At 38.0% G+C, this 12,396-nt stretch overlaps 1 protein-coding gene across 3 annotated transcripts in view; it reads right to left on the reverse strand.

Annotated features, from left to right (window-relative positions):
* Window positions 1–1,349: 1,349 nt before the first annotated feature.
* Window positions 1,350–12,396, reverse strand: part of NNT (nicotinamide nucleotide transhydrogenase) — a 49,881-nt gene continuing 38,834 nt past the window's right edge. For all 3 annotated transcript variants that reach the window (XM_061469433.1, XM_061469435.1, XM_061469434.1), the window contains exons 20-22: window positions 5,979–6,097; window positions 4,938–5,053; window positions 1,350–3,672 (exon numbers count right to left, since the gene is read on the reverse strand). In XM_061469433.1, coding sequence (XP_061325417.1) covers window positions 3,523–3,672; window positions 4,938–5,053; window positions 5,979–6,097 — 385 coding nt within the window. In that variant the 3' untranslated portion in view covers window positions 1,350–3,522. The remainder of the gene's footprint in view (window positions 3,673–4,937; window positions 5,054–5,978; window positions 6,098–12,396) is intronic.

Consider the following 12,396-nt stretch of genomic DNA (forward strand, 5'->3'; position numbering starts at 1 on the left):
ATTTTCCTTATTATTGACCTGGACAATCAGGTGGAAATCACTCGTAACAAGCTCACAGGTTTTACAAAGTTGCAGGAACAAATTATTTCTGGAGGGTATGACTGCCAGAGGGACCTCAGCAAGCTAAGAAACAGGTTGACAGGAATCTGATGAGCTCCAAAGCAAACACAAAAAAAACATTACTCAGATAGAATAACCCCACACAACAGCACAGAGCGCAGGACAACTAGCAAGAAAACAAGATGGTCCCACTATACCATCATGAACCGTGAAACAATACCACAACCTTGCAGCAAAGGCCAACCACTTATTGGACTGCTTCAGTAAGCAGGTAGCTCAGAGGTAAAAGTGATGATTTCCCTGCATTTCATACTTATGAGACTGCATCTGCATCAATGTGTCCAGTAAAAGAAACCACTAACACAGCAAAGTGAGCCAAGCTAGAACTTATCATTCATGCAACATACAAGGAGAAACGAAAGACAGTGTTTGTCAGGCATAGATGGATAAGGGCAGAGTTTTCCTGTCGTATTCAGTAAGACTGGTGAAAAAAGACTCTTTTCAGAGGGACAAGGCAACAGGATTAGGCTAGCTAATGCACCCAAATTGCAGCAAAGGCAATTCAATAGATACGAAAGAAAAAAATCGTTCACAATGGGAAGAATCAAACACTGGAACAGAGAAGCTATGGCACCTCCACCCATGCAATGTTCAAATCAAAGCATGCAGCTTCTGATCAAACTGCAGGCAGGCAGCTCAACAGGGAAGATGGGTTAACTCATGAATTAATGCCAGGCTGCAGCCTCTGAGTCTTGGCTTGACCAAAACTCAAAGAAAACACAAAAGCTGCATGTCAGACTTGTGTAACGATACAACTGAACAGACCAGCAGATGCCTGAAGTTACTATCATTCACTCCAAAGGTAGAAACTGAAATCTTCACAAAAATCAACTTGACCATCTTGTAGATCAAAATAACTAAGACCTGAAGCAAACTTATATGGTATCAGGCTCAAGGGCATAGGATTAATCTCATGCCTCAGCCAAGTTAGCTCTTACAGCTTTTTCAGGGTTTTTTTTTTAAGTTAAAAAGGCAACAAATATTGGGATCAACTGCTCTCAGAAGTTGTCTAACCCTTTTTATTTACTAGAAGTTGCTACAGTCATGTAACATCATTTTAAAGAACTATTCAAATTAAAAAGCCAAGAAATATGCATATTTCACTGACTCCTTTTCATTACATTCTTCAGTCTCAACATCCTTGGTAGCAATTTGATCTTCTGACTTCCAGAAAGAATCTCAGATACTTACCCACTCAACAAACAACAGGAGAGAAAAAGAGACAGTGATCAATAAGAAAAATAATTGACTTTATTAGCACTTCAATGATCAGCTGGTGTTCCATGGTAAAGCACAGCTTCGAAGATAACACTGGCACCTCTAATCCAACATAATGGTATGGATACATTTTTAATTTTTTTAAGTTCCTCCCCTATTGTTTTTATTTGTAGGTTTTGTTGTGTTTTTTAAAAAGCTACTTATAAGCAGAAACATGTTGCATACAGATTTAGATACATCATGTTTGACAAGACAAAAATTAATGCTTTAGGATGTTAAATCCCTTCAAATCCCATCTTGTCTAGTTGGGAGACAGACAGAGGATTATTTCCTTGCCTTTCCTGCTCACCCATTTTCCTATTTTTTGCATACCTAAAAGAAAAGTTGAATATAATGAAATCAAGAAGCCATATACGCTACAATCAAATATAGCTGCCACAATGTTTTAAAATTAAAATTTAATTACAAGTTTTTTCCTGCAGTGTACAACATATTAATGCTTACATGAAAATTTTTATTTCAAATTATATGAAAGAGATTTGCAAAAAGGGTAGCTTCCTCAGTACATTGTTACAACCCTTAATATAATTCTTATCAGTTCAGTCTGTGTTTTAAGTGATTTTCACATAAAAACAGAGGTAGCTAAGTAGAAATACTATATTTTAAATGAGGTCTCTGTACATGGTATAATAAAAAAATGTTTGTTCTATGAATCAAAATGGATTAATTTCAAGACTTACTTCATAACAATTTGTCTTCCCCAAATAGGACTGCTTTCTATCACAAGTACAGCTATTTCTATTTAGCCTTTGTCACCACAGACAGTTGCTACATGATTGTGGAAACATGATAAAGTTATTTTAATAGGCAAATATTTGAGTTCCACTCAAGTACACTTAACATAATAAAAACAAAATGGTAATCTATGTCATAATGTAATTTAATTCATTGCTGAACTTATTATGGGAATTTAACAGTGCTTTTAATTAGAGAGAAGTCAAATAATCAAAACACTGGATTTTAAGATTGGTATGTTTCTGTGCTGTTCAAACAATAGCTTATTTATTTAGAAAAATTCTAATAAAACTCCAGCATCTTAAATATGTTCGGAAGTGCATTTTCCAGCATCACAAAAATGTTAATTAAGAAAGCATCACTGAATTTCAAAGTAGCAAATACAGTGAAAAGTCTACGTGAACATAAACTGAAACAGTGTTCCAAATTCTGTGAACAGATCGGGTATGCGACATGTTCTGCCTCTGCAGAACGGACCATATTTTTCCTCAGACACTTAAAAAGGCAACAAGTGGAAAAAATGGAGAACTTAGCAGCTGCTTAAAAAAGTTAAGCAGTGCAAGTATGTGTACTTTTCCTTCTCAGATTTGAAAAATCATTGGGTAGGTCCCTGAAATCCTGTGTTTACATAATGTAAGCGGACACTACAAAAAAGTGGAACTGTTCTTCTGAAGAAAAGTAACCTTCCTAGAATGTTCCTGATTCACAGCATCCATAAAATCCCCAAAAGAAACAGAATATTCTGTTCAGAGTCTCAGATCATGTAAGCATCTGTTTGCATCTGCTTGCATCTGTTTGCAATTTGCTTGAAGTTTTGATGAAATAAATAGTTGTTTTGTCCATACTGGCCAAAGAACAACTTTGATGATAAGACAGAATACAGGTTTGGCACAGTATTTTCTAGTGAATTACCATGACAGAAGTACAGACAGTAAGGAGGAAGAAGCCAGTAACTACTTAAAAGATGCCCATGAGTTATTAGTTCCTGCTTCTAACAGCTTAGTGTTAACCTTAAAAAGCACATTTTCATTCCTTAATGCATTGCCTCATGGGAGATTCAGTTTGAAGGCCTAATATGGCCATCTTTTCATAAAGCCTGTATCCCCTCCATGGCAATGTTCAAGGCCAGGTTGGATAGTGCTTTGAGCAACCTGGTCTAATGGAACCATGGCAGGGAGATGGAACTAGATGATCTTAAGTTTGGTTTCCAAACCAAACCATTCTATGATTCAATGATTCCCTAACTGAACTACATCTCCTAGGAGTCAATGCCGTCTTCTTCAAATGCTGGCTGTATTATGACAGTAAAGAATTCTTCTATAACTCTTTTTTCACAACCTATGTGACAAAACATTAACTGCAATCATGAGTGGAATACAAAATCAGTATTTAATTTTGATACAATTCCCTGACTTTTGCTTGCAGGGCATCACAAGTCTTCTTAGCATCTCCCAACAACATGGCAGTATTAGGCTTGTAGAAGATTGGATTGTCCACCGCTGCATAACCAACTCCCAAAGACCTCTTCATTACAATGACCTGCACATAAAGAGTTCATGTTTGAAACAGCAAAATCCAACTGCAATCCCTCCTCCAAACAAAGATAACACAAAGAGCAACTTCCACAAACTAAGGGAGAGGAAGACGCATTCAAAATAGGGTACTCACTGCTATGAAACTCTATTTCAAATTTCAACACAGGTGACAGAATTGATAACCAAACCATTTTCAGAAACATTTATTATTAAGCACAATATTACACAGCACATGAAGAGACTGTGGATGCTACATATGCATATACTTTCACTTATTCCGTATAATAACATCAAAGCAAGATGGGCACTGATGATTATAACAGGGTTTTGAAGCTTTTTTATTTTGAATTATTTTAAGAGCCAATTCCCTGATAGCAACACAATTCAGATGAGCATTCACATCAATACTTGGTGCAACATTTCTCTAGACTTCTCCAGACCATTACTCTGCATTACTTCATACATGAGATTTTGGGGTTTTCTAATCCTAAAATAAATGTCAGCCAGTTTTAGATATTAAATGCTAAATTAGTTAACCATGGCACCTTCAGCAGAGAAACTATGAAGCTTTACCAGCTTCACCCATATACATGTTTATTTCCCAGTTTCCAACACCCTGATAAATATCTGTGCCTACCACTGAGTATCTGAATAGCTAAACCCTCAGAAGAACTGAGGTTACATCTGGGTTCAGAACAAACTACCAAAGATTTCACAATGAGGCAACTCAAGTCTATGTATTTTAGAGGAGACAACGTTGCTTTTGAAGAGCAAAACTGGTGAGGTAATTAAACTGTCAGCTCAACCTGGACAAACTAAGCTCTACTCAAACCCAGCCAGTTACTGTTTTGATTCTTTTTATTTACGCATATTATTCATTTCTGTATTTTCACTTCAATATCAAAGTTGTCAATCAAATTTCCTATGAACTTAAAAAAGCAGGTATTTGTAGAGAAATGCTTCAGGACTGCAAATGTGAGCAGAATATAATTTACTCTAATCGCATTTTTTAATAGCACTTTCATTGGTCTTTTCTACTGCAATCACCACTAGACTCACTAAAGCATTCGCTGATGATTATAAAATCATGAATAATGCATCACACTTTCAAAGTACTGACTGTTTTGTTGGACAACTTGCAGAAAAACTTCTCATGGAAACCAGAAGAGTAGGAGAATCTTGTTAGCTTATCCTATAAATCTTTTTTTTTTTTTTTTTTTTAAAGCATGCTTCCTAAGGTAAGTGCTAATGAAACTCTGTTAATTTCACCTGTTTGGACTTCCAGACTTCAAGAACTGGCATTCCAGCAATGATAGAGTTTGGATCTTCCTGAGCTGCCGAATTAACTGTATCATTTGCACCAATTACAAGGACCAAATCAGTTTCTGCAGCAAGACAAAGAAAACAAGACTGATGAAAAATTATCTGAAACCTGAACAGTGATGCTGATGTATTTTTGTGTTAAATCTGATCTTCAGAGGCAGAAAAACCTGTTATGGCACGTACTCTACAACATTTATAGGGACTTCATTCACAAGTATTTTTCAAATTTATCAGACAAGTTATATGTGAGAGGCAAGTGTGCTACAAACTACCCCAAGCAAACTGCAAACATCCAGAACCCTGTTCTAAGGGACTTGTTAGATCATTCCACCTCACAAAATTAAATCCTTTGACATTTAAATGTAGTTTCATAGACACATAGTACCATTACTTTCAAATCTCCTTGTGCCTAGCTTTTCCTTTGACTATATTCTTTTGAAAAACCTTTTACCAGTAACTTTCTGATTTTTAAATAAAGATGTAAGAAAGCAACATGTCTGTACAATGCTAAACTGGTTTGCAAGACATGACAGGGTCAAGTCATCCATGACACCTGACTTAAAAAAGTCAGTAAAAAGTAGTTGTCCTGTATGGGGCAGTAACAGAGGGGAAAAAAAGGACACAGCACCACACTTATTTCACAGATACAAACTAAAAAAGAACACTGCTATCTCGGTACTGCCCTCTTCTGTACACCTGCATTCAGTATTACCCTTTGCTTTACATGTCCGTACTTTCTGCTCCTGAGTCACACTATTTCTTGTATTCCTCTGTGCTCACTTGCCATCACCTGGGAGAGGACTCAGACTGCAAGAGAAAGACCTCCTGCTCCTCTACAGCAGTATCATGACAGGCACAAAGAGAAACTCAATGGTCTGACTGAGATTTTTTATTTTTAATAATCCCTGTGTGATATAAAACCAGAAATAAATAAAAATTGAGAACAACAAATCCAATCTACTGGAAACTCACAGCTCACATGCTAACCTGGGAAGTCATTGTTGATCTCATCCATTTCCAGTACAATATCATAGGGAACACCAGCCTCTGCTAGGAGTACGTTAAGCTGACCAGGCATACGACCAGCCACAGGGTGAATACCAAACCTAACAAGAAAGAAAGTTCAATCCCATTAATATGACCACTCTATTATGCATAGTAAAATTGCCACCTGTGACCTACAAGACTGAGTTCTTGAGTAAAAGCACACATGAATTAATTAAATGATTAAACCTTAACAATATCAGAGTTACTTTTCCAGTGTTGCAGGGAAGTTAGAGGATGGGGAAGAGAACACAGCTCATAAATTTGATTCTTCACTTGGAGAGCAGCTGCTGCTTTTCTGCAAAGTTAAAAGTATGGTTGACACAGAAGGCATGCAAAAGAATATGCTCATTCACGAGTAGAACTAAAGAAGCCAGGAGTACATTTTCAATCCTTCCATCATAAGAAGAGTCTTTCAGAAAGTTGCTGCACCTGCAAAGTGGCTTTGGAGAGCCAGCTGGACACCTGTAGCGACAACACAGAAGGAACTCATGGCCAGAAATGCCTGGGAACACATCCTATCAAGATGGAACAGAGTAAATTTTCCACCCAGCACTAGCTTACACCACAAAGCTTTTCTTCAGTTACTTTTGTAGGTAATAGGTCTATACTACCATTTTGTCTGGCTACAATCACCAAACTGAGCCACATCACACACTGCAAGCTTTTGCATCCACTTTCCAAGCTGTACCACATTTAAAAATTTATGACAAGACAACTTTGAGTTTTTATGTATAAGCCTTTTTGCTGCAAAACCATCACCCACATTAATATGCTTTGCAGGTCCCTTACATCATTGAAAAGTAAAAGCACCCAGAGTAAATGAATAGGCCACAAAATGTAACACTCCATGAAAAGGCCAAAAGAATATACACCCTTCCTGAAGTAAAGCCACTCCTAGAAATGCCCTTGGCAATGACCTTGTTGACTCAGGCAGCTCTAGAATGTGCATGGTTAGCACAATATAACACTCTAATGGAAAGTTTAGTAAGGACTCCAAGCACAAGACAATGTTTTGCTGAATTGGTTAATGTCCCACTCTCTTGTCATGATTTAAAAAAAAAAAAAAAGAGAGAGAAGGTGAGAAATGTTTTCAGAACAGCTCAAAAACAACTTAGACAAAATACACAGCTTATGCATTATGAGTTACTAAAATTCAGGTAGACACAGAGGGTGGCAGAGAGGAAGCCAGCGCATTCATACAGTTCTGTAAGAGTAAAAACCTGACAAAAGTCAGAATGAAGGTGTTAAAACTGGTTTAGCTGCAACTCCCAAAAACATTTTGCATAGAAGCAGATCTATTTCTATTTCTCGTGGGCAGATTGTACTCTTCTGCTCATCTACTGGCCCTGAATAAACTAGGAATATTCATGTCTACTGCTCTGCACATTTTACGTCTTTCCAGCTCTGGAGCTTTCACCAATGGAACGCTGATTCCAGCACACCAGAAATGCCTCAGATAAATGTATATGGCTGAAGTTACACATTTTATAATAAGGAAGCCTACATGTACTTTGGAAGAGATAAACAACAGAACTGTAAATTTCTGAATTTCTGAACAGAAATTTCTGAACAGAAGTCCAAGGAGTGCAGTAAGACTGCTTTGGACTTCTTCAGAAAAAAGGGCAAGACTGATAAATCAATTTGCCATGACGGATTGTGAATTGAACACTGTGCAAATACATCCTTAAAAGGGCAACTGAACACTCCATCAGCAAGACAACATTAAGACAATGCAAAGCTGACATAATTGGAACTCTAGCAACAAAATTAAGGACATATGATCAATTCACATAGCACAAGATATACTAGAATTTTAAGCTCTAGGTCAAGCAGCAGGATAAAAGCCAGCTTTAAAAGAAATGCTTTTCAAGAAAGAAAGAGAATACACAGTATTCAGCAAGTAAATATTTGCAATCCTATTGCAAAGGAGAATACTTAGAATCACAAAAAGGAGAGGAAATATACAGGACAAAACATTAACAGCTTACGTTTCATACCACTCAGTAATGGAAGCCATGTGCAGTACTGCAGCTAGTCTTTAAGTGTACCAAATTCAATCACTTACAGTACAGTAAGAGAACTCTTATTCTGAAGTACACTTGAGAAAACCCATCACTCCTCTGGCAGTGAAAATAAGATTTGCCAACAAAATTCTCTTTTGTTTCTAATAAAATTATTTTAGTGTCTTTGTGACCAAAGCTACTTTGGCAATACACAAAACAAAATACTCGTGAGGTTTTTATTAAATACTATGTACACATACAATCTTATTCCAAGGGCTGGAAAGCCAAAATTTAAGCTGCCAAAAGAATTAATTTCATCTTTAACTGCAACACTCCTGACAAGAAGCAAAGAAAGAAAAAAGCAAGGGACAAGTAATCTTCATTCAGGAAAAGTTACAGCATGAACTATCAGTACTTAGGGAATTCTGACAGACTCTGCTTGAAACCACATACTGCGTATTCACGAAGAAAGCTACTCATACAAAAGCTTTCTGGATAAATATTAAAGCGACTCCCAGAAGTCTGCTTCTAAGAGCCTGTTAACAAAATATGACAGTAGCCTGCCAGTACCTCTTAAAACTGGGTGTGCAAGTGTGTCAAAAAGAACCATTAAAAATATGTGCTTCTCTAAGGTTTTCATTATTTCACAAGATAAGATCTACATACATCTGGAGTGAAGTTAGGCTGTCCAATGGAAAGCAGAATTCAGGTAAGCACAGAACAGAGGTAGCTAAAATCCTTACTCCGGAGTCAAAACAGCAGCAGTTCTTGAAAGCTATGTGTATTACAGCAGAAACATTTTGTCACATGAACATCTCCCAGATGTTCAAAATATGAACCTCACTCATATTCAAAAATCCAACACTCAAATTAGTTTAAAAGAGAGACCTATTTTATAAATATTAATATTTTAAAGAGAAAAAATTGTGAGGTTTCTTTAATACAGTTTTAATATCTGTTATGCAAGAACTCAATTACATTGGTTGGTTTGTTTTTAAATCAAGCAGAAATCTCACTCTTTTTGACCTTTGGTTTATGTGACATTAAGGTTTCAGTCTATATATACTTCACCTATATCGAAAATTCACAGTCATGCTGTGTCTGACTTGAAACATTATTCTGGCAGTTCACTGAAACACAGAATTAAGTCTGATTTTTTTCTCTTGACCCTGACCATGTAACATGGGGCTTGCTTACCACCTCCAGCTGTCAGATACACTGAAGTGAGCATACACCTCGTTGCTATTAAGACTATACCTAAACAGCAGGAATATCAGGCAAGGATATCCAGCCTTTTTAATCAGCCTCTTTCAGATTCTTCTTAGCTTTAGAAAGACAACACAGCACTCTGAAAAATATGCTTATATTTTGAACTTTTTAATACAAAGAGTGCAACAATTTCATTTAAATTTAGACTAAAAATCTAAAACTCCTGACATGCACATCATATATAGGACAACACTTTCAGTACAGAAAGCACTTAAATTCGGGGGAAGTGAGAGGAGCAGTTTGTGTTACTTAAAGTAGTATGAAGTTGATTATAGCAGTGTGAATAGACAACTATTGCATGAAAAATCTCAGAATGGAAATCACTTTTTATACAGTTCATAAAGTCAACATCTATCTTTATTACAACTGGCTAGATAACATTCTTGTTATCAATACTGAAACAGCTAGCACCTGCCCAATCCAGTGCAGAAGTGTTTCAAGATCACTTCATCCATGTAAAGATAGGATTCTTGTCACTATGCCAAAGATGGACAGAGTGGTGTAAGTACGTAACATCTGGCTAGTGCCTAGTTTAGTTCACTCAACACTTTAAGCACTGTATATACAGAGAATAATCTGCCCAAGGGTTTTGCCTCACCTCCTCTTCTCTCCACCCCATTCACTTTGTGTTTTGACACCTCTCCACCTCTGTTTGTAGTACAAACAATAATCTGTTATTTAAGGTAACAAGGAGGGGAAGAAAGAAAATAAAACAAAATACAAAACTAAATTAACTGAGAAGTGCATCATTCAGATATTGAACAGCTTGAATCCTGCCATATAACAGTTGCAGGGAAGTATGACAGTATAATGCTCTCATCACACATTATGGATGACTATGTAGATTACTAGTATCAAAGTGCATAGCTAGCTTAGGCCTGCCGTCATGCCTGAGGCACCAACATATCCCTAGAAATAGTTATTTCAGCATCAAATAAGCTCTGGGTTTGCTGGGTCAGGTAATTTAAAGACTTTAAATTGAATTTAATTCTTTAAATTATTAAGCATACTTAAGTGAGTGAGAGCTGGTACTGGCTCCTATTTCCAGCCACTATGGTTTATCACAGTTACAGCAAGCTCCAAATATATGGCATGGACTTCATCTCAAGGCAAATATCCTCCCAAGAACCCAACTGCATGGAAGAAAGAGCAGCCTACCTCCACAAAGCATCACACACTAACCTAGTAAGGTCACCAGAGCTGAGCTGACCCATAGGAGTCAATGGCATACCTACAATACAGGCCCAGGAGCATAGAACTGAAGCTGTATCCTTGCAAAAGCAAACCAGGTACAGTAAGGTTTGCTAGTGCTTTCTAGCTATACCAATATATTTGAGCTAACAGATCTATTAGACTTCATTTGTCCCTACTAATTCAGCAGCACTAATAATTCAGAATCCACCTAGTTAATTTGACTATGTGACACCAACTGAGAACTGACACACACTGATTATGATATCCTGCTGATACATTTAGTGTCTTCCTAGAAAGCATACTTCAACATCCTATGAGCTTGCATCACTGTATGTTGTTCTTAAGCTGCCATTCAGCAGTGACAGTAATTTCCACCTTACGCACATCTGAGTTATGCAGTATGTTAAGACTGGTTGGGAGGTCATCATAACAGCTCATCCTTTAAAATTCTTCTAGATTTTCTTGTACAGCAACATAGAATGATGACTGTAAATCAATATAATTAAAACAACTGAAAGTTAAAATAAAAAATAAAAAAATAATGTCCAACACTAAATCCATATTTTATTATTTTCAAAAATGTAAGAAACCCATCTTTCTATGTGCTCAAAACTAATTAGATTCTCCAGCATCAAAAGACAGAAAGCCAAGTCCCTCAAGATATCCATCTATAAATATGAGGTTAAAAAAAAACAAACCAAAACAAAACACTAATGTATTAGCAACTAACTTGAACATATGTGGGAGAAATACAGGTAATCTGTATGTCACAGAATCACAGAATCATAGAATAGTTAGGGTTGGAAAGGACCTTAAGATCATCTAGTTCCAACCCCCCTGCCATGGGCAGGTAAACCTCACACTAAACCATGTCACCCAAGGCTCTGTCCAATCTGGCCTTGAACACTGTCAGGGATGGAGCATTCACAACTTCCCTGAGCAACCCATTCCAGTGCCTCACCACTCTCACAGTGAAGAACTGCTTCCTTATATCCAGCCTGTTTGAACTTCCCCTGTTCAAATCTGAACCCATTACCGCTTGTCCTATCACTACAGTCCCTAATGACGATTCCCTCTCCAGCATCCATTTAGGCCCCCTTCAGATACTGGAAGGCTGCTATGAGGTCTCCACGCAGCCTTCTCTTCTCCAGGCTAAACAGCCCCAACTTTCTCAGCCTGTCTTCATATGGGAGGTGCTCCAGTCCCCTGATCATCCTCGTGGCCCTTCTCTGGACTTGATCCAACAGTTCCATGTCCTTTTTATGTTGAGGACACCAGAACTGTACACAATACTCTAAGTGAGGTCTCACAAGAGCAGAGTAGAGGGGCAGGATCACCTCCTTCGACCTCCTGGTCACGCTCCTTTTGATGCAGCCCATGGCTTTCTGGGCTGTGAGCGCACACTGCAGCCAGCTCATATTTAGCTTCCCATCGACCAACACCCCCATGTCCTTCTCTGCAGGGCTGCTCTGAATTTCTTCTCTGCCCAGCCTGTAGCTGTGCCTGGCATTGCACCTGGCATGGTTAAACTTCATAAGGTTGGCATCAGCCCACCTCACAAGCGTGTCAAGGTCCCTCTGGATGGCATTCCTTCCCTACAGCATACCAACCGAACCACACAGCTTGGTGTCATCGGCAAACTTGCTGAGGGCACACTCAATCCCACTGTCCATGTCAGCGATGAAGATGTTGAACTAGACCGGTCCCAACACCGATCCCTGAGGGACACCACTCGTTACTGGTCTCCAGCTAGAGACCACTGACCACTACTCTTTGCGTGCAGCCATCCAGACAGTTCTTTACCCACAGAGTGGTCCATCCATCAAATTGATGTCTCTCTAATTTAGAGGCAAGGATGTTGTCTGGGACAGTGTTGAACACTTTGCACAAGT

The sequence above is a fragment of the Pezoporus flaviventris genome, unplaced genomic scaffold (assembly GCF_033815535.1).
Source record: "Pezoporus flaviventris isolate CSIRO_AGI_PZ_B2104156 unplaced genomic scaffold, CSIRO_AGI_Pfla_v1 ptg000057l, whole genome shotgun sequence".
In the NCBI taxonomy this organism is placed as follows: Eukaryota; Metazoa; Chordata; class Aves; order Psittaciformes; family Psittacidae; genus Pezoporus; species Pezoporus flaviventris.